Raw genomic sequence first — 18,278 nt, 5'->3', positions numbered from 1 at the left:
GGGGCTTTGGCTTGCAGGGTTAACATGAACTGAATGGTTATAATCCTTGCCCCCAGGTACCAGTCCACCTTATAAATCCTGCCGATGTGCCTGGCTGGATTGCTATTGAAAGCATTGCACTGGAATTCTGCAGAGCCAAGTGGCTGAGAAACAGAACTACAGAGACTGCCTCAGTCAGTCAATCACCTTTGGTACACAATGGGATAACTGTGCAAAGTATAAGGTCATTATTTCAAACAGGAAATGTACACATTTGGTCTCCCGTGGATTAGTATTGTGCTATTACTATACTAGTTTGGGAAAACACTATCACTTCATCAGTTCTAGTATCCAAAGCTGATGCTAAAGAGAAGCACAGTTCAAATCAGAACATATTTTTTCCTGATAAAGTCTTAAACACTTTGATATGTTCAGAACACTGAAATAAGTCATCAGGGCTTGTTCAATATGGAGTTCTTTAGGCTAAACAGAGGTTTGTACTCCATACATGACGAGAAATCTCACAGCAGTAACTTGTTTCTGTCCACCTTTATTAATCTGGCCACATCTGTAATGAGTTCACATGCAGCCAGCAAAGGCAGCAACCACGAGAAACCAGAGAAAGCCCATGTGGTTTTAACCTGGAAATCTATGAAGCAGATCTGCAGCAAGTAAATCTACAAGAAATTATCCACATAACCTGAATGTTGGAGAAATCACAAGAATTAAGATGTTCATCCTATTTTCACAATTGTAGAAATAGAATAATAAATGCTCTCACTGGTGGACTGTGGATTTAACTTGCAACTTGATATTTTCCAAAAATAATTTTAGAACCTGTTTGGAAAGACGTTTCTTACATATCACAGAATCTGCTGTAAGATGAATCTGGGGTGAAGAAACAGGAGAAGACAAGTCAGCATGTCAAGCCTGTTCTACAATATTATTAGATCATAGCAAATCTTTTAATCCAAGCTCACTGCTCTTTCTCCATATCCCTTACTTCCCAAATGTCTGTCTATCATCCTTTAAAACATCCTCATCAATTCAGGAATGCTACATTGACCAAAGAGATGTTAAAATCATTTAACTCTCACAAGCACTCAGACAGATTTACCATATTTCTATCCTTAAATTAAAATTTCCAATACTGAATTAAACTGCCCAATCGTTCCTACCCCAAAGGCAGCATGGAAAATGGAGAATAATGGTGAGAATCTACATAAATGGATAAAGTCTGCAATTAAGAAACAAGAATTATGCTGCCAAGCCTGAAACACCATAAACTTTACAAAAGGCAATGACTTTTTAACCTGTTGCCAGAAATGAATACTATTATATTACAGTATTGTCCTTCAACATATGCTTTCTAAATGTTCAAAGGAAACACTTGCATTTAGCCTGTAATTTGTAAACAATCTGTGATATTGTTTGAATAAGCATGTCACTCACTGAATGACCTACAATCACGTTTGTGGTCTCAGTTACTCAGGGACTAGCAAAGGTGGGATAATGATGATAAATCATATTTGATGTTACTGTTGAGATATTGAACATTAAGTGTAAGTCACTTCTTTAAAGCTTTACAAAAGGGTCTAATTTTTTGTAATCGTAACAGATGTTATCAATATAGACTCCAAGAAACAAAGAAGGAATTCTGCGAGAGGCCTGGCATGCGAGCCTCCAGAACTCTGGGATTTATCGCATACTGACCCGGACCAAACTCCATACCCACATCTCACCGGTTCTGGCCAGGCTCCACTGGTTCCCCATTACCGAACGGATTGACTTCAAGATTCTCACACTTATGTTCAAATCCCTTCACTCTTTGGCACCTCCCTACCTCTCCGACCTCCTCACTCCCCAATCCACCATCCGGCCCCTCTGCTCAACTGGCACTGGCCTCCTACTCGTCCCTTGCACTCTCCGCCCCACCATCAGAGGTCGTGTTTTCAGCCACTACGCCCCGAAACTCTGGAACACTCTCCCTCAATCCCTCTGCCTTGCCCCCTCTCTCCCCTTTTTCAAGTCCAACTTGAAAGCTGTCCTCTTCAACCGTGCTTACGGCCATTCTCCCCGCTTCCAAACTCAGAATCAGGCTCCACCACTTAAGGGCTCTGAGACACGACCATGCATGGATGGCACTATATAAGTGCAAGTTGTTGTCGTATTTTGGAAAAAGGTTCCCCTAGATGTGGAGAAGAGAGTGGGTGAGCAGGCAGGAAACATGGGAAACAAATTGGAGGAAACATATTGGTTTGCAAACTGTTGTCCAATTATCTATAAAAGTCAGATTTATCTTTCGGAGTCTATTTAAAATTTCAAATCTGTTGTTTTGTTTAAAACAACACCAACTGGATATTAAAATCATAATTATTTGTGTTGTCAAGAAAACAAATTATAATTGATTTCTAAATGAGCCGTGTCTTTTAATTAAAATTACTGAAACTTAAGCTATTTGATGGCCAAATCCTGTCAATTTGTGGTTAAGAGGAAAGCTATTTAGATTGATTGTTTAAATATTGGCTTGATTGCTCTCTAATATTTACATGATAACCACTTTGAAACCAGGGTTTTTACCATGAATTACCATCGGAGATTAAAAGTCCTGGCTGTGCTATGGAGAATAGCGGCAATGCACTCACACTTGGCACTCTCACTTCATATGTAGCTATGTTGCTCAATGAACCAGTTGAACCTAATCCTTTGGGGTGGGGTGGGGTGGCTGAAAGTGGGGTCAAGCTGGAGTGCATCTCGTTCCATGGTGACGTATCTGTGAAGGGGAAGAGTGACTGAGGGAAGAGTGACTGAGGGGAGAGCTCCAGGGCTCTGTTGATGATTGACTAAGGTTGTAGGAATGGGAGGAATAGAGATATCCTTGGGGCAGAATTGTTCTCATTTTGCCCCTTATCAGATAACGTAGGCCTAGCTGGATAAGAAGTGTGATTCCACCAAAACTGAAGAAACAATTCCTTTAAAGTGCATCATTTAGGATGAAAAATAGTACATAAAATTGTAGTCATTATTTTCTATTGAGATATTCTATGTCAGAAGGGTCATCAGGAAATGTTGACTCACTTTCCTTCCTCCTCTTCAACCGCGCCTACGGTCACCTTCCCCCTCCCCCTGGCTTGGCCTTGGGCTGCGCCATTGTTAAGCACTCTGAGACGCCGATCGGCGTGGAAGGCGCTATATAAATGCAAGTTGTTGTTGTTGTTCTAGATGCTGCCTGACCTGCTGAGTGTTCCCAGCAACTTCTGTTTCTGTTTCAGATTTCCAGCATCTGCAGTATTTTGCGTATAGTAAATGGTTTCTCTGGCAATGGGATGTGATTATTGTGGAGTCTTCTCCTGTACATATAGATTCATTCCATGCATCTTATTGCAAACCAGATGTTTTCTTGGTCCTTTAAACTTAGGATCGATCCAACCAATTTACACCCAACTGTGTAAACAGTGTAATAGACCAACCTATCGAATATAACTCCCAGTTCTTTGCTTTCTCTAGTCAAAACCAGTCCATCGCCTTTTTGGTGGAGGTTAATGGACTGATAGATCAAAACCTTAAACATTGTGTGTGTGTTCTCATCAAAAGAGAATAAATGTGTTTATATTGGCAACAAGTGATTCTCAGAACATATCAATTATTAATAGAGTCGGTGCAGGTTGAGATTTGAAAGCCATTGATGCACTATTGAGCTATAAAACATTCAATTTGCTATTCTTGGGACCTTGGAAAGTCCTCCCAATGTGAAAGGTGTCCAGCTATGGTTAACAGTTGCTGAATGAGAAGAATTTCTGTCCCCAGTAACTGGTTCCCACACCTCCCCCCACCTCCCCCCCGCAGCAGTCCTACCGATGAGCCAGAATAGGCAGTGTCCTAGAGGACTGCGGATCCACTTAGCTCAGAAACCGGACTACGGACCGCCACAGAGGTTTAACTTGATTCTGTTTGCAAACATGTCACCTTGAAGCCAATTCAGCTCTAAACCCCGCTTATCTCCCCACTCCCAAGGAGGATAGTCACTAGTTGGTCATTTTACAAGCTTCCTTATTAAAAGAAAGGTGGATTATTATAATATTTAAGACAGTGACAAATGTTAGAAAATTCAAAAAGCCTTTTCAAATTTGCTGTGTGTTAGACACAGAAGCATGTTCACCAGCTAATGTACATCTGGAAATTTGAGACTGAAATCTCTCCATTCATATACTGCCATTGTGGGTTACAGTATATATAAAATATGGCTCTTGCTGAAAAAGCTGTGCAGGCTGGATCTCAAAGCTGAAGACTTTCTTTCTTAGTAATATCTGAGCTGATGAGTATGACCACTGCCTGTTTAATGATCCAGAATTCTCCAATCTGCTGATCTCCTATCAGAGTGTTAAGGAAGAAGACGAGTCAAAGAGGAGCCAACATTTTATTTATAGTCAATTCTTGAACATTCAATGCAGACGAAACCTAAGTATGTGCATCATAGAGGTATCACAACACATTGGATACTGTACAGAGATGTGCAGGAAATGTATTTATGTCTACACAATTTTTGTGTTCAGTGTTTTCATAGTGTCTATCACACAAATATTTGTTTGTTTTATTTTTATAAATGTAAATATATTTTAATACATATTAACATTATTAAACCCCAATTTAATATGTTGGCTGCTCTTTTTTGCTTATAGCTATAATAAACAAATTTGCTTAATTTCTACTCAAGTTTATATTTTGCAAAGCACTTTGAGGCAATAATGTTTATGTCGAAGACACCACATAAATGTAAGTTATTATTATATTTATGCTTGAATCTTTGTATAATTAGCCCAGTCTATAAATCCGTGGCAAATACAGAATGCAGTTTTGCTCTGCATTCTATCAGCATCTGCCTTACTTGTAAAACAATTTTCCCCAATTTAATTTGTGCACATCTAAGTGCTGCCATTCAGAGATGGAAGAATTGCAGTATGCAATCTCTTATGTATTATACTGAATGGCTTTCATTACTGCCAAGTAGACACAGTACTGCAGATGTATGTGATCTGTGAGTTTTTACTATTGTGCTCTGTACTAAAGACTGGCATTTCTAATCATCTCTCTGGGCCCAGTCCATTTGTTTTCCTTCTATTAAAAATGAGCTGTATAATGATGTTGTATAATTGTTGTAGAAGAACAATTTCTGCCTCCAGTGCTCAGTGCAGAAACCCATAGACACAATTTTACATTGAATAGGTTTGATTCGGTCTGATACAATTTGGAATTTTTGCACCTGAACACAAATGAACATTTTGAACTCCACAAGCATTCAAACCTTATTTAAATGTTGGTTCACTGGAGATGTGATTGACTCGTTCTTAGCAGTAAATAATTGGATACAGCCTGCTACCTACGCCTATACTAATCCAGTTTATTCCAAAATCATTAATTTTAAAGGAGAATCAAAAATAAAAGTTAAAGTATGTTTAATCAAAGAATGAAAGCAAAAGGGTCACTTACATGGGAGGAGGAGGGTGGGAATCTCTGCAGATTTAGCATAACATATGATTTATTAGTGTTTCTTTGTTTTTTTTCATTGGTAATAATAGACTTTAAGCAATCGTCTACATGTGTTGTGATAGCTCTGCAATGCATGCACTTTGCTTTCATGTGTCATTCACTTTTGAAAAAGCTTCTGTTCATTTTTCACTAGATCAGTTTGGATAAAAAAGGCCCTTTGGTTTCTCTGATCTCACTCTCTGGAATATCCACACTACTGACCTCCCATCATAGCATCAAGTTCTTTTAAACAAGTCCAGTATTCTGGCCTCAAATCACCATTCCAGGCAACCAGTACTAGTCATTAATTATTTTCACTGGAAAGGCTTGATGTAATACATTGAAACATTTTGATCGCCTTGAAATGCATGACACTTTAAGTTCACAGATAAAATTTAATGCTGTAGTGTAAACCACTCACCTTTCTTTTTTAACGGTGGTTGGATTTGACCTAAATCAAAAGGAAGAAAATGAAAAGAGATTGTCAAGTAGTGCCAATATACATTATAGGATATTGAAGTACTGAAAACTATACACATTTAAGTTAACATTTAATTACATGAAATGTAAATGATAACAATTGATTGCATCAATGAAAACTACAATACTTCCAAAATTATAATTAGTTAATACAATTTATATACATTTGGATCAATCATCACAAACAGCATAGAAGTAAAATAAGATTAGTTATGTAGATGTGTTTTTCTCAATAAAGATCAAATTGAACTTTTTTATTGCTACAATATTGATTTCAGTTTTTTAATAATATTTTTGCAGGAAGTCAATTAATTTGAAGCATTATATTTCCAAAGCAACTTGTATCATAACATATTTGGCTGAACAAGCAGTGAAAACGTACATTAAAAAATAATTTGCCTCGACGACTAAAACATTAATTTTAAAAAGTGGTTGATATCAAACCAAATGGCAGTTGAGTGAGTTAGAAAAGGCCATTCCACTTACCTGGAATAATAATAATAAGTTATTCCTTAACTAACACAAGGTCTCCAAAAAGAACAGACTGCAATTTCTATTGGGATTAAGCATTTTTATATACAAAATAATCAATGGGGAATGGAAATCAGGCAGTTTGTTCAAATGAGTTTTTTTCTTTACGAATCAAACAGACAATAGTTTTTTTTAAAACTGCAGCTCTCTAATGTATATGCAAACTCAATAACAAAGCTTAAATGAACTTCATGTTTGTAAGCTTTGTAAAGCTATACTGTATTCTAATGAGTGTGACCTGAGGATCGGACAATGCAGTCTGCATTTAGAATGAAGTGTTTTTNATGTTGTGATAATATTCTGATTTGCCAAGGATCCCATTTAATTTTATTGCTGGCAGGGCCTCAATATAGGAAGACATAGACTCTATACTGCAATAGAGGTGCAATGGACTGTTTCATGAATGCTTTAATCAGAACAAAGCCCACTGTTGCAGCACGTATCCTATGTTTTACTGAACTGAGCTTTCAGTACGATAGACGGTCTCATGATACCACTTTGATATTTTTAATGATGTTCTAGGAATTGTGCTCAACTGCAAATTAAAGCCATTCCCCACTAGCTAGGCAGTTAGATTGCTCAATTACAATAAACTGCAGCGATCCAAGGAAGAGGCAGAAGAAATTAAGTGAAAATCTAAAATATTTTTAAAGGAATGCTCTACAAAATACACAATAATACTCCTACCTTAGATCATTCCTTGTAAAAACATTTCTCCACATTTAATACTTTATGACAAAAAATTTATTCAGTTACAGCTGATTTCCCATGAGTTGTGCTCTTTATGTGTTACTTTCCCAAGTCCAAGTGGGCAAGAACAAACTACTTCAGTATCTAGTGTAACAGAATCGGATCTCCTCCTGCAGAACCTTGATATATTCAATACAGTAATTCTTAGCCACTGATGCTTTCTGAAGCTACTTTATAAATGAATGAGTCATGATGCAACCAAATGGCTTAGTGGGTAAATGCAGCACGTAGTGAGGTTTGGATCCCTGCAAACTGGAAAGCTCCCAGAGATTTGAGCTCTGGTATATGCCGAGTTTACCTCTGTCAATTAAGTTACTAATGAAGTAATACAATTGGCCTTGGAGGATCTCTAGGTCTTCGTGATTTTACCCTGTGTGAAGGCACTATGCAAGTTGTTGTTGGTGTCCCTGGCTAGGAAAAGGAAAATATGGCTAGTGTTTTCAATCCAAATAGTTTTCCAGTGGCCCCCACTGGAAAATACTCTATGTGAGCATGAGATTGCAAAGCATCGGTCAAGTAGTCAGTACATAGTTTCTGTTCAAACTCACTGATGAAGAATGGCTGCTGACATTGGGGTCTAAAGTGCAATATTCAGAACAAAAGCAAAAATAGTGGTCTACTTCCAAAGTGGATTGCCTGTGTGTATGCAAATATCTGGTTATCAGTAGACATTGGTAAAGCTCTGGGTCGTTATTTGTATCATCTGTTACACTTCTAAACCCTATTTTGAACAGTGACAGCATTATGAGTAAAACTAAATGGATTTCTGCAGTAGATGTCAATCAAATGTTGTAGTTAACTGCCTGTTTCCTTTCAATAGTAATAAATTCAGACTTCTCTTAATCTCAGTGCCTTGTAGATCACACTACCGCTGTTAACATTCCCAATATAAGAACCAAGTTCAAAATGTATAAAACATTCATTATAAAAAATGTCAGTTAAGATTGAATTATATCAGGCACTAAAGTGGAACAAAATGCTTTAGTTTTTCATTAATATTCACAAGCAATAAAAGTTAGGTAGAAAGCTGGCTTTTTGAAAGCAGAAACAGCATTCAATGGGCAGAAAGATAACCATAGAAGACAACAATAAATCATTCATAGGTGTTTTAATCAAAAATCACCCCAAAGATAATAATTTCATTGTCAGGATGTCTTGAATACTATTTCTTCTGGATTAAAATGAGCAAAAATATTGTGCTTTAGTTGTGTAAATGCATTAGATTAATAAGTTTCAGATAAAAAAATGTGTTGTCCCATGCATTAACCTGAAAAAAACAATAATACAATTTAGCAGATACTGGAGATCAATAGTTTTAGCATGGCTTATTTTTATACAGCGATTTAAGATTTGAAGAATAAATAGATCAAATGACAAAAATGGATAAAAGTCTTCTTTATTAGGAAGAATTTTCAGGATGGAAATAAGCTCTTGATGTGTAATTGACCTGTGGGCTAGTTTAATGTGGTATTGAAAATATGGTTTCCTCTGCTTAGATCAAACCAATTTTACATTATATTATTATCTTTAATATATAGGTCCAGCGAGCCACAGTAATAATTTTTTCATTGAGATTTTTTTCATTGAGATGGGTTAGCAAAAATGATTGAAGTCAATGCTTCTAAATTTATTTTGATAATATATTTATAAAAGAACTGATATCTGTGTGAATTCTGATTTTATTAAAATGGGATGTCATTACTGAGCAAAAAGAACATTTCACTTTTACACCCAATGGCAGGATTAAGCACTTCCGGGTTATTTAAATACATTAGGGCAAAAATCATATTATTTAACACTGCAATTCTAAATACGTGTCCTCTGTTCTCAGTACAGCTCAAAGTATTGTTTTGAGTTTTCTTTCTCAATCTCATTTAAAATCTTAAATATCTCTACAAGGTCCCCTTTGAGACATCTCCTTTCAAAACTAAAGAGCCCTAGCTTGTCCAATTATTGTTCGTACTTGATTTCTCTAACACTGGGGATCATCCTTACTGCTCTAGGCTCTGGTCAGCTGTCGTCCAACAATTTAAGTTGGATATAATAATAATAATCCTTGCAAATGATATAGCGCTTTTCACTTCTTCTAGACGTCTCAAAGCGTTTCACAAAATATGCTGTAAAGTGAATTGACTGTATATTTGTGGATGAAACGCGGCAGCCAATTGCACACAGCAGTGTCCCACAAACAGTCATGGATTGAAAATGACCAATTTATTATTGTTTTGTTTTGGAGGGATTATTATCATATATATGGATACCAAAAGATAGTTAGCACAGTGGTTTCTGGTTTGCAAATGTCAACCTCAACATGGTTAACTAGAGTGCGAGTTGGGATACTACTTGAGTTTAGCCAGCGAAAATTGTATAGCTTGCCATTGAGAGCGCTGTCTGACAAGCTTCCTATTGCTTGTCCAACTTGTACCCTCCTAACTGTTAGCGCTCTGGCTTTCAGGGTCAAAGAGTTGACTCAATTGCAACATCCCATTGCCAAAGATTGATTGTGAGGAAGTTCAAACTTAGTTTCCTGAGCTGAATCCATATCATCCTAACCAACATCACCACTTTCTAATAATTATTCAGCTGTATTGTTTTTCAGGAATTTCTATTTAAAAAAAAATTTCTTGACTCCAATAACTTATTATTGATACAGACAGGGATTCAGGTTTATTGCCTTTTAAAGAATAATTCCAAAATAAGGTTTGCCAGTTTTAATGTTATATTTTATGTCTGAATTAAAACACATGAAACTGATGAAAGGTGACAGTGGGAGAAGGATCTAAATTCTTTACCTTACATGATAGACATGTGTGACAAACATCAGTTAGCAGATATCTCAGATTTATACAAGTCTAAATATCTAGCATCTTAAAAAGCAGAATTTTTTACCACGGAATATACAACAGAGAAAAATAAGTCTGATTATTTATATGGCATCTTATTGCAATCAGACTTTATATAATTTAATCTTAAAAATAATGTTACATCTAAAATGTATTAACTACTATAGAAGTCTATATGTTCTGAATACCTTCATCCATATCGTCATCTGGGTAATCTGTGGTTGTCATTATATCACACAGTAAAGATATAAAACCATACATCCAATCTGACGTATCTTCCACAGCCTCATCTATGACTTTCATAGAGTCTGAGCTTATTTCTTTAAAACCTCCTGAATGCATGTAAGGAAAGAGCAGTAAGATAGAGACAATAATTTAGAAATTGAAAAGAAAAAAACAGAACATGTGCAAAAAAAATGTATAATTTTCTTTCAGAGTTTAGAATGCTGCCTATTTCATTTACAGGTAAATTAAATAACATGTAAAATAATATCAGAGGGAATTTCCTTGGACTAGTTTACCAGATGCAATGGTAGAAATTAAAAAATATCAGGTAATAAGAGCATTTTCCTGGTAAAGACAGGAGTGATAATCTGTGGTATCTGGATTCAAATGTTGTTCTGGAGAAAGAAACTATAGGATGAAAAATGTAGTGTAATATAATGGGATAACTGTGTGGCATTCGACTCCTGCTGATGTCCTGGTTAATGAGCCAATGAGGCTCAGGCGCTGATTTCTTTAAATTTTTACACCCAAAGTCACTCGTGTCACTTTTGAACCTGTCGCTGCATTGATCTTTGGATTTCAGAACAAGTCTGAAACTCTGCTTTTAAATTTGAGTGAAGACGTTATTCTGTGAAGCAGCTCTACAATACTGAGATGCACAGGACAGTAGTTCAAAAGCACTGCAGCATGGATCAATGACTGCTCCAAGTGTCTTCGGGGACAATCATTTGCATAAATTTGAGAGTTTGTACATCCATACCCAATTAGCATTAGCACAGGAGATGTTACTAGGAACAGAATAATATGGCAGCTATCACCAGTCATAATTATTACGTTGAATATCATAGTTTTTACCCAATTATTATTTTTTTTAATCTGCGGTTTTATTTTCTGGCAACTAGAAACACAATAATAATAATTTTTAAATCCTTGCATTTGGTAAATCACCTTTCATGTTGGCAGGCAATCTTAAAGCACTTCACAAGATTTTACTATAAAGTGAAGTAACCATGTATTTTGTAGGTGAACACAGCAGCCAATGTACAAGTAACGATGTCCCACAGGCAGCCAAGAAGTGAATGATCAATTGTATTGAAAGGCTTTAACAAAATGTGAGAAAAATAATATTTAAGTGTAGTTGTATTTTAGAAGTATAGAAAACTCCCATCATAGGTAGAGGGAATAAAACTAAACATTGCACAATGCTTTAGAACCATTTGTATGAATAAGATGTAAAAAGGCAATAAGGTTATGAAATCTGATCCTTCAGAAAAATTCCCAAATCCTGTCAATTTCTTTTAAAAACTCTAACACATGCAATTCACTCTAATCCTCAATACTCACAGGTGCTCTAAAAGAACGCTAATTCATTTGACCTGGGACTACCAAAAATGTTAACCACAATTGGTATAACTGAAATTGATCAGAGTGACATTGCTTAAAAGCTTGTTGAGAATAAAGACCTAATGGTAAGAATAAGAGCGGAATCTACAAGAAGAATACAAAGAGTGAGGTTTGTGAATGATCTGTGGCAAGGACCACAACAAGAAAAGATTGTGTTGAACATGTCCGGTCGTTAGCCAAACATGCACAGATAAACCTGATGAATGATTGATGCTAATGCAATTAGTTGTCCTCATAAGACTATGCAAGAATAGCCAACTTACTTCCCAGGCTGCGCTGCCTGTACGAAGCCAACAATTTGCACATTTACCATCAAGCAAAATGCACTCCAAAGCCAAACACGGCAAAGCATAATCAAATATCTTCAACCTTTCATAGAATCAAAGCAAGCTGTTAGTTTCCAAACATATCATCGGATGCAATGAAAACATTAAATTCCATTAAGCAATGACTTTTTGAGCATACATTCGTTTAGCCCAATTTCAAATTAGCCAAAATGAACTATGAGGAGGAAACATTTAATAACAAAATAAGTCTTGGAATGAAGTGTAAAATGCCTGTGTACCAGGGCTGGTAAAACGTTTCATTTTACTGCCTTAAGGGTAAACGATGAATGATAACTTCATGCTCAATCCTTTGCAAATACTTTCTTTCAGTGGGATACAAAGATTTATTTTTAAGATTTATTGTGTTACTGGTGACAGAATTCTTTACAATTTGTCAATATGTTTTCGGGACATAAGTCTTCAAGTGTTAGAGTTTTTCAAAGCCAATGCCACGAATTTAATCAAGAACATGAAACAAGTCCTTGCCTCTAGGGCTCTGTGCTTCCTTTAGTATTTTGCCGACATCAACTTGACGTTTTCCTGTTAGGAAAAAATGCATGAGGAACAATGGGAGAATGAAGAATAGCCTAGTCCACAGACACAAACCACACAGAAAGTCCATTCAAGCCATTTAGTCTGTTCAGTGCAGTTCTAGTGTCAGTAGCTGTGGCAATAACAAAAATAAAATGGCAAATGCACAAGAGACATTTTAAAAAAAGAACATTCAGTCAATGAAATGTAATACTTGCCCTTTATGAGTGAAGAAGCCCTCACTGTATTATGCATTAAAACTATTACCAGCCATGCTTACAGCTGCTGTGCACATTCTCTTTCAAGTACTGATAAACGGTCAATAAGTCTAGAAAGTGTATTAATGCTCCTAAGATACAAATTCAAACATCTCTCATTCTCAAGTTCAAAAAGTGAGTGAAATTCTATGCAATGAAGTAAGCACACGAATAATTGAATATTGATTTGGACGCTCATGTTCATCAATTCAGAAACATCAACTGCTAACTAGATTCCAGATAGTTCACACTGCTCACAAATTCTAGATGAATCAGAGAATGTTTACAAAAAATAGATAATGGGGATTTTTGTCATTCATTTCCATGGGCCACATAACTTGCACTGTGATGAATAAAATGATAAGTAAGCAGGAAAACAATATGTCCACATTATTTGTGTTTAAAATATAGATACTCCAAAGAGTTACGTCCAGCTACAATATCACTGGGTTCCCCTAAACAATGCTATATTCTTCTTGAAAACTTTTATGTTCCTGACCCCCTACTGCATCTGTGTGTTAAATGCATCTGTGATCAACAGAATCTAAATTAGAAAAGCAGACTGTGAAAAGTGTTCCCTAGGCACCAACTTTGGAATGCAAATAGGGCAAACACCACTAAAGATAACACAAAACATTCTTTAATATAATATTGATGCATATCATAGGAGTCAGCTATTATATCCAGCAAAAAGTATAGTGATGTCTATAAGGCAGTATAGCCCTGGCCTGTACTTCACTAAAAGTACAGCACATGATTATTTTCCTGGAAATAAAACTAATGAAATTATATATTGGCATTGATTACAATTTACTGCCTAAGAACCTCAAAAAAATCTTTAAATATTATATATGATGGCTAAGTATGTTTAAAGACATGTAGAAATGCATAAACATGTAACAAAAGTATAATAATTTGTCTATTTTGGTTCATTTTGTGCTGTAATTAGCACCATCATTACACTAGCAGTCTGTTCAATAATCATAGTTAATGTAATAATAGCCAATACAAATTATGTTAGAATCATACAGTAATCTTGCATTATTACTTCTGACCAAATCTACCACAAGGTAAGTATAATGGGAATCCTAAACTTCATTATAATCAGTTAGTAGTGCTCTGTGAACCATACAATAGTGCAATATTTGCCAGTATTAATAGCAAAATTACATCAACATTTCAATACAGTAGTTAGTGGAAGCGCAGCAACAGATCACTGAGGAAAATAAAGCACTTTAAACGTCAGCCAAAAACATCACTAAGCCCACTTTGCAAAGAATGTTTTATAGTGATTTGACTTGTAGATTACATTTTATAGGGAAGGAATATTCTTTTGTCTATATTCTTTTATGTTAACATATTTTATCATGGCTAGAAGATGACACATCTGAACCATGTAGTAAGTTTGTGTCATGCTTTCATGGTTTGCAATTTGAATTTGTATCAATAATGATTGTCCTGTAATAAAACCAGAGGACACATCCTGCGATTGAAGGGGGTAAATTCAGAACATATCTACGCAAACACTATTTCGGTGAGCGAATCGTGAACCTGTGGAACAGGCTCCCTAGGGAGACGGTTGAAGCAGGAAGTGTTGATTCTTTCAAACACAGATTCTTTTAGGGAATAACTTTATGGGATATAGTAAATAGGTAGTTTGCGACATATGTGCATGCGACTGCCAGGAAGGTGGAAGGCAAACTAGATGGATCTTGGTCTTTTTTCATCTAGCGTTTCTTATGTTATGTCCTTATGTTAATTTGGATTATGACTTCACAGCACATCTAGATCCACTGGGGTAACAAGCTTGTATATTTCACAGCCAGGATTTCTTTCTCTTCACATTCTCATTTACTTGGATCTTAGACTTAAACTGTATATGATCAAGCAGCATTATTGATAAGGAGTAAGTTCTCTTTTTCTGCTCCCTCCATAATTTTCATAATTAAATAAAAATGTCTAAGACAATGATCCAAGCTTGATTATTTGAGTAATACGGAAGCAAAACCGTGGATTTCTCTCAATGTTACAAAGTTACAAATAGAATTTCAAATAATTATTCTTTAAATCAAACGCTAATACAGACCGGCTGACCTAGTTTGCTATAACACTTCAAAATCTCTAGAATCTGGCCTCAAATCTATCTCAGATGGATGAAAAGATCACTCATCCTTCTATAATGACTATTAAGTAGCCATTAGTTCAATCCAACATGCTTAGTTGAAACTGTCTTACAATTTTTACTCTTCATGTGTTGTGCCCATGTCATTGTTCTTTAGAAACAGCAATAATGTGAATTACTTTATTTGTGGTATTTATTTGACATAAACTTCTTACAAATGCACGCATGCACTGCCATTTATAAGGGGAATATCCCTTACAACAATAGCCACGTGATTAGTTAAGTGTAAAGGAAGTGAAATTGTGTCAAAGGAATAGGGATTAAACTGTAACAGAGTCTAATGGGAGAAATCTAATAAATATGAATTCCCTTAGGAAATGTAAAAGTTCATTACGCATTAGCAAATTTGGTGAATGTTTTATTATTTGTTATTTTCTTACAATAAATCTTCAGTGAACCATAGTCTATAAATACCTATAACTACAAATTAATACTGTACGAATAACACTTTTCAGAGCAGTGTTTTATATTCAGTAGTCAGTGCTTTGCTTCTACGTTTAACCCTATAACTATGCTCAAATCTATGTTTGAAATAGGAAATTTGATAAACAGGGGAGATGGGGTATGATCATTGGAGTAAATTTTACTTCACCTTTTGCTTTGTCCATACAACAAAGTGCTAAGGAGCATCATGGATCACTCAAAACCTTTTATCCTCTATTAAATCTTCCTTTAAGCTCTTTGAGACGTCCTACCAATGTGAAAGGCAATATATAAATGTAAAATGTAAACTGTACTCATGTGTTCAGGGAAAAATATTTAGAAAAACCCTTTTTTTTTGCCTGAAGTATAATTTTGTTTAGCAAATGCGCCAAGATTATAGATAATTAGCAGCCCAATAAGCATTGTGCATTTCTGCTTAACAGTGCCATTTCTGATGCTATTTCACTTTTGACTTTGTGTATATTAATTTTGGTGGAAAGAGACTATTCAACAGTACACCAGAAAATTCACAAGCACAGACTGAAATCCAGTCAGATATATAATGACATGTTTGCGAAGCATTTTTTAAAAATGCAGCACACACTAGAGCTGTTTTTTGAGTACAATAATCCACTGGATATGAATTTATGCAGTTAATATAAATAACTTTATCATTTCATCCATACCTATAGAAATTGAGCCCTTGGCAATATTTAGGTGCTTTAATGAAACCTGCTGGGTTTATAGGGACAAAAAGAATGTTTTTCTCACTTTGGACAATCCCATTTAAGAGATTACTATCAAATACTATTAATCTGGAAAACAAAAATCTTTTGAGCCTCTGTATTTATTTTAACCACTGTCAAATGCAAATCAGAAGGGAAGTGGCTTTGGAGTCACCTATTGGAATAAGAACTGTGGTCTATAATCTTTTCTCTCATTCCTCTAACAAACACAAAGGTTGTTTCAAATCCAAAATGTAGTTCTCAAAGAGGTATAATGGAAATGATTCTATGGCTAGTTTACAGTAGATAGGATACACCACCTCACTGCTACCATGCTTGCTGATAGCTGGTGTAGCACAATGTAGCATACTGAAATCAAAAAATCCTTCAAATATTCAGGAGAAGAATATTTTCTATCCTCCTATTCGCATTGTAAGAAACAAGGGAGAAAAAGGATTGTGCGAAACTTGATCAGTAATGCCACAGTTCAAATTATGTTTTATTCTATATGTCATTGTTTAGGAATTGTGTCCATGAAGTAGATGCGTCTGTTGGATATTAAATCAGCACCTAATTGTTTCTAAGAAGCAGCTATTATCCACGTCTAGCCATACATATTGACTTTCAGGATACAAGTGTTCTAGAGACATAGGACATTGAGAATAATACAATATACAATTCTCAGTAGACAATTATTTCTAGATCATGTCCACCTTGGAGGGAAGAATCAGTTTGACTCCCTTTGAATTAATCAACCACATTAATCAGAAGTCAATTCATGTAACAGTGAACACTATATAATAGTCACACTCAAGTTTATTCTCAAACATTCCAGCATTCAAAGCATGTAAAGCAGCCGCAAGCACAGCTTCAGCACACCACTGCACACAGTCTGTCTTTACCAGGTGGTAAGCAGGGCTCATCACAGTACAGAGTATAGGCAGGTTCAATGCCAGCTTTTGTAAGGAGGTCGACAACAGCATGAAGTGTGGCATGATCGATGGAGAAAGGAGGAAAAAATATGAAAAGTAATGAGGACCTAGGAGCGATTCACTGGTCAGTGGAAATCAGCAATGTGAAAGATAGTTCACCATTTCATTAACATTGACAGCATAACTATTTATAAAATAGTGCATTGTGGAGTGCTTTGGGGCTGAGAGAAGATTGCAGGTGAAAAAGAACGAGCTCTACCCATTATCTACTTTATGTCCTAAAGCACTGCACAATAGTTTAAGAACTTATTTGATGTACTTTAATTTCAAGAACATTCAGGTTCTTCAATCTCACTGTATAATGGCAGGAACTATTTGGCTTTGTTATGTTAGGTGAAGTGATGGGGGTGAGAGAGAGGGGGAGAGAGTGGAAGGGTCTCACCAAGTAGTTTCCCAAAAGGAAACAATGAGGAAATATATACAGAGTGAAATACACCTGGAACGTTGCAATTATCCTGCTTTCTCACACTCCTAAAGTTTCCAATGGGAATATCCTCACAGATCTGTTGGAAATGTGAATCTTGTTGTAAATGCTCCCGGTAACAGAAATGCCTCTTAATTGAAACCTCACAGGCAGAATGAAAACATAAATGGACCTGCAGGGATTTTTTCAGTCACACTTTCAATCAATTATTCCAATTTTGTTTAAGATAACAATAGTTTTTGCTACAAGTCAATCCAAAATTAAAAGTAAATACTTTGCATTTTGAATGTTCCTTAATCCTCTCCTTCTCTCAACGTTATACTAAATTTCAATTTGGAATTACTACCATCCTTATAATTTCTGGGTTTCAACTGTTGTCTCCAGTAGTTAAGGAACAAGGGACCAGATTCCACTTCATAGTCAGTGCCAATGCAGAGTTTAGTGTTGTATTTAAAGATATGGGAGAGAACTGTCCAAATATTACCTTGTGAGTTACATCTCTAGAAAAGGAGTTTTGTTGCCAGTAAAATCCAGGCTGGTTTGAGAGTTCACTGTTGTACTCCTACATTTATTAAATCATAACTATATTTTAAAATTTGAATTCACTTTAATTGTCATTTATTGTACACACCTTATTTCAATCACTTTTTATATATGTTGAGCTACTTACAATTTTTTCA

The 18,278-nt window shown here is 35.7% G+C and overlaps 1 protein-coding gene across 5 annotated transcripts in view; it reads right to left on the bottom strand.

Annotated features, from left to right (window-relative positions):
* Positions 1 to 18,278, bottom strand: part of trdn (triadin) — a 258,959-nt gene that overhangs the window by 212,291 nt on the left and 28,390 nt on the right. For all 5 annotated transcript variants that reach the window (XM_042333199.1, XM_042333200.1, XM_042333201.1 and 2 more), the window contains exons 3-6: positions 17,085 to 17,138; positions 12,551 to 12,604; positions 10,298 to 10,441; positions 5,927 to 5,956 (exon numbers count right to left, since the gene is read on the bottom strand). In XM_042333199.1, the coding sequence (XP_042189133.1) occupies positions 5,927 to 5,956; positions 10,298 to 10,441; positions 12,551 to 12,604; positions 17,085 to 17,138 (282 nt within the window). The remainder of the gene's footprint in view (positions 1 to 5,926; positions 5,957 to 10,297; positions 10,442 to 12,550; positions 12,605 to 17,084; positions 17,139 to 18,278) is intronic.

The sequence above is a fragment of the Callorhinchus milii genome, unplaced genomic scaffold, assembly GCF_018977255.1.
Source record: "Callorhinchus milii isolate IMCB2004 unplaced genomic scaffold, IMCB_Cmil_1.0 Scaffold3, whole genome shotgun sequence".
NCBI lineage: Eukaryota > Metazoa > Chordata > Chondrichthyes > Chimaeriformes > Callorhinchidae > Callorhinchus > Callorhinchus milii.
Note: the sequence above shows the minus strand (reverse complement) of the source record. Positions and strands in the feature narration are given on the sequence as shown.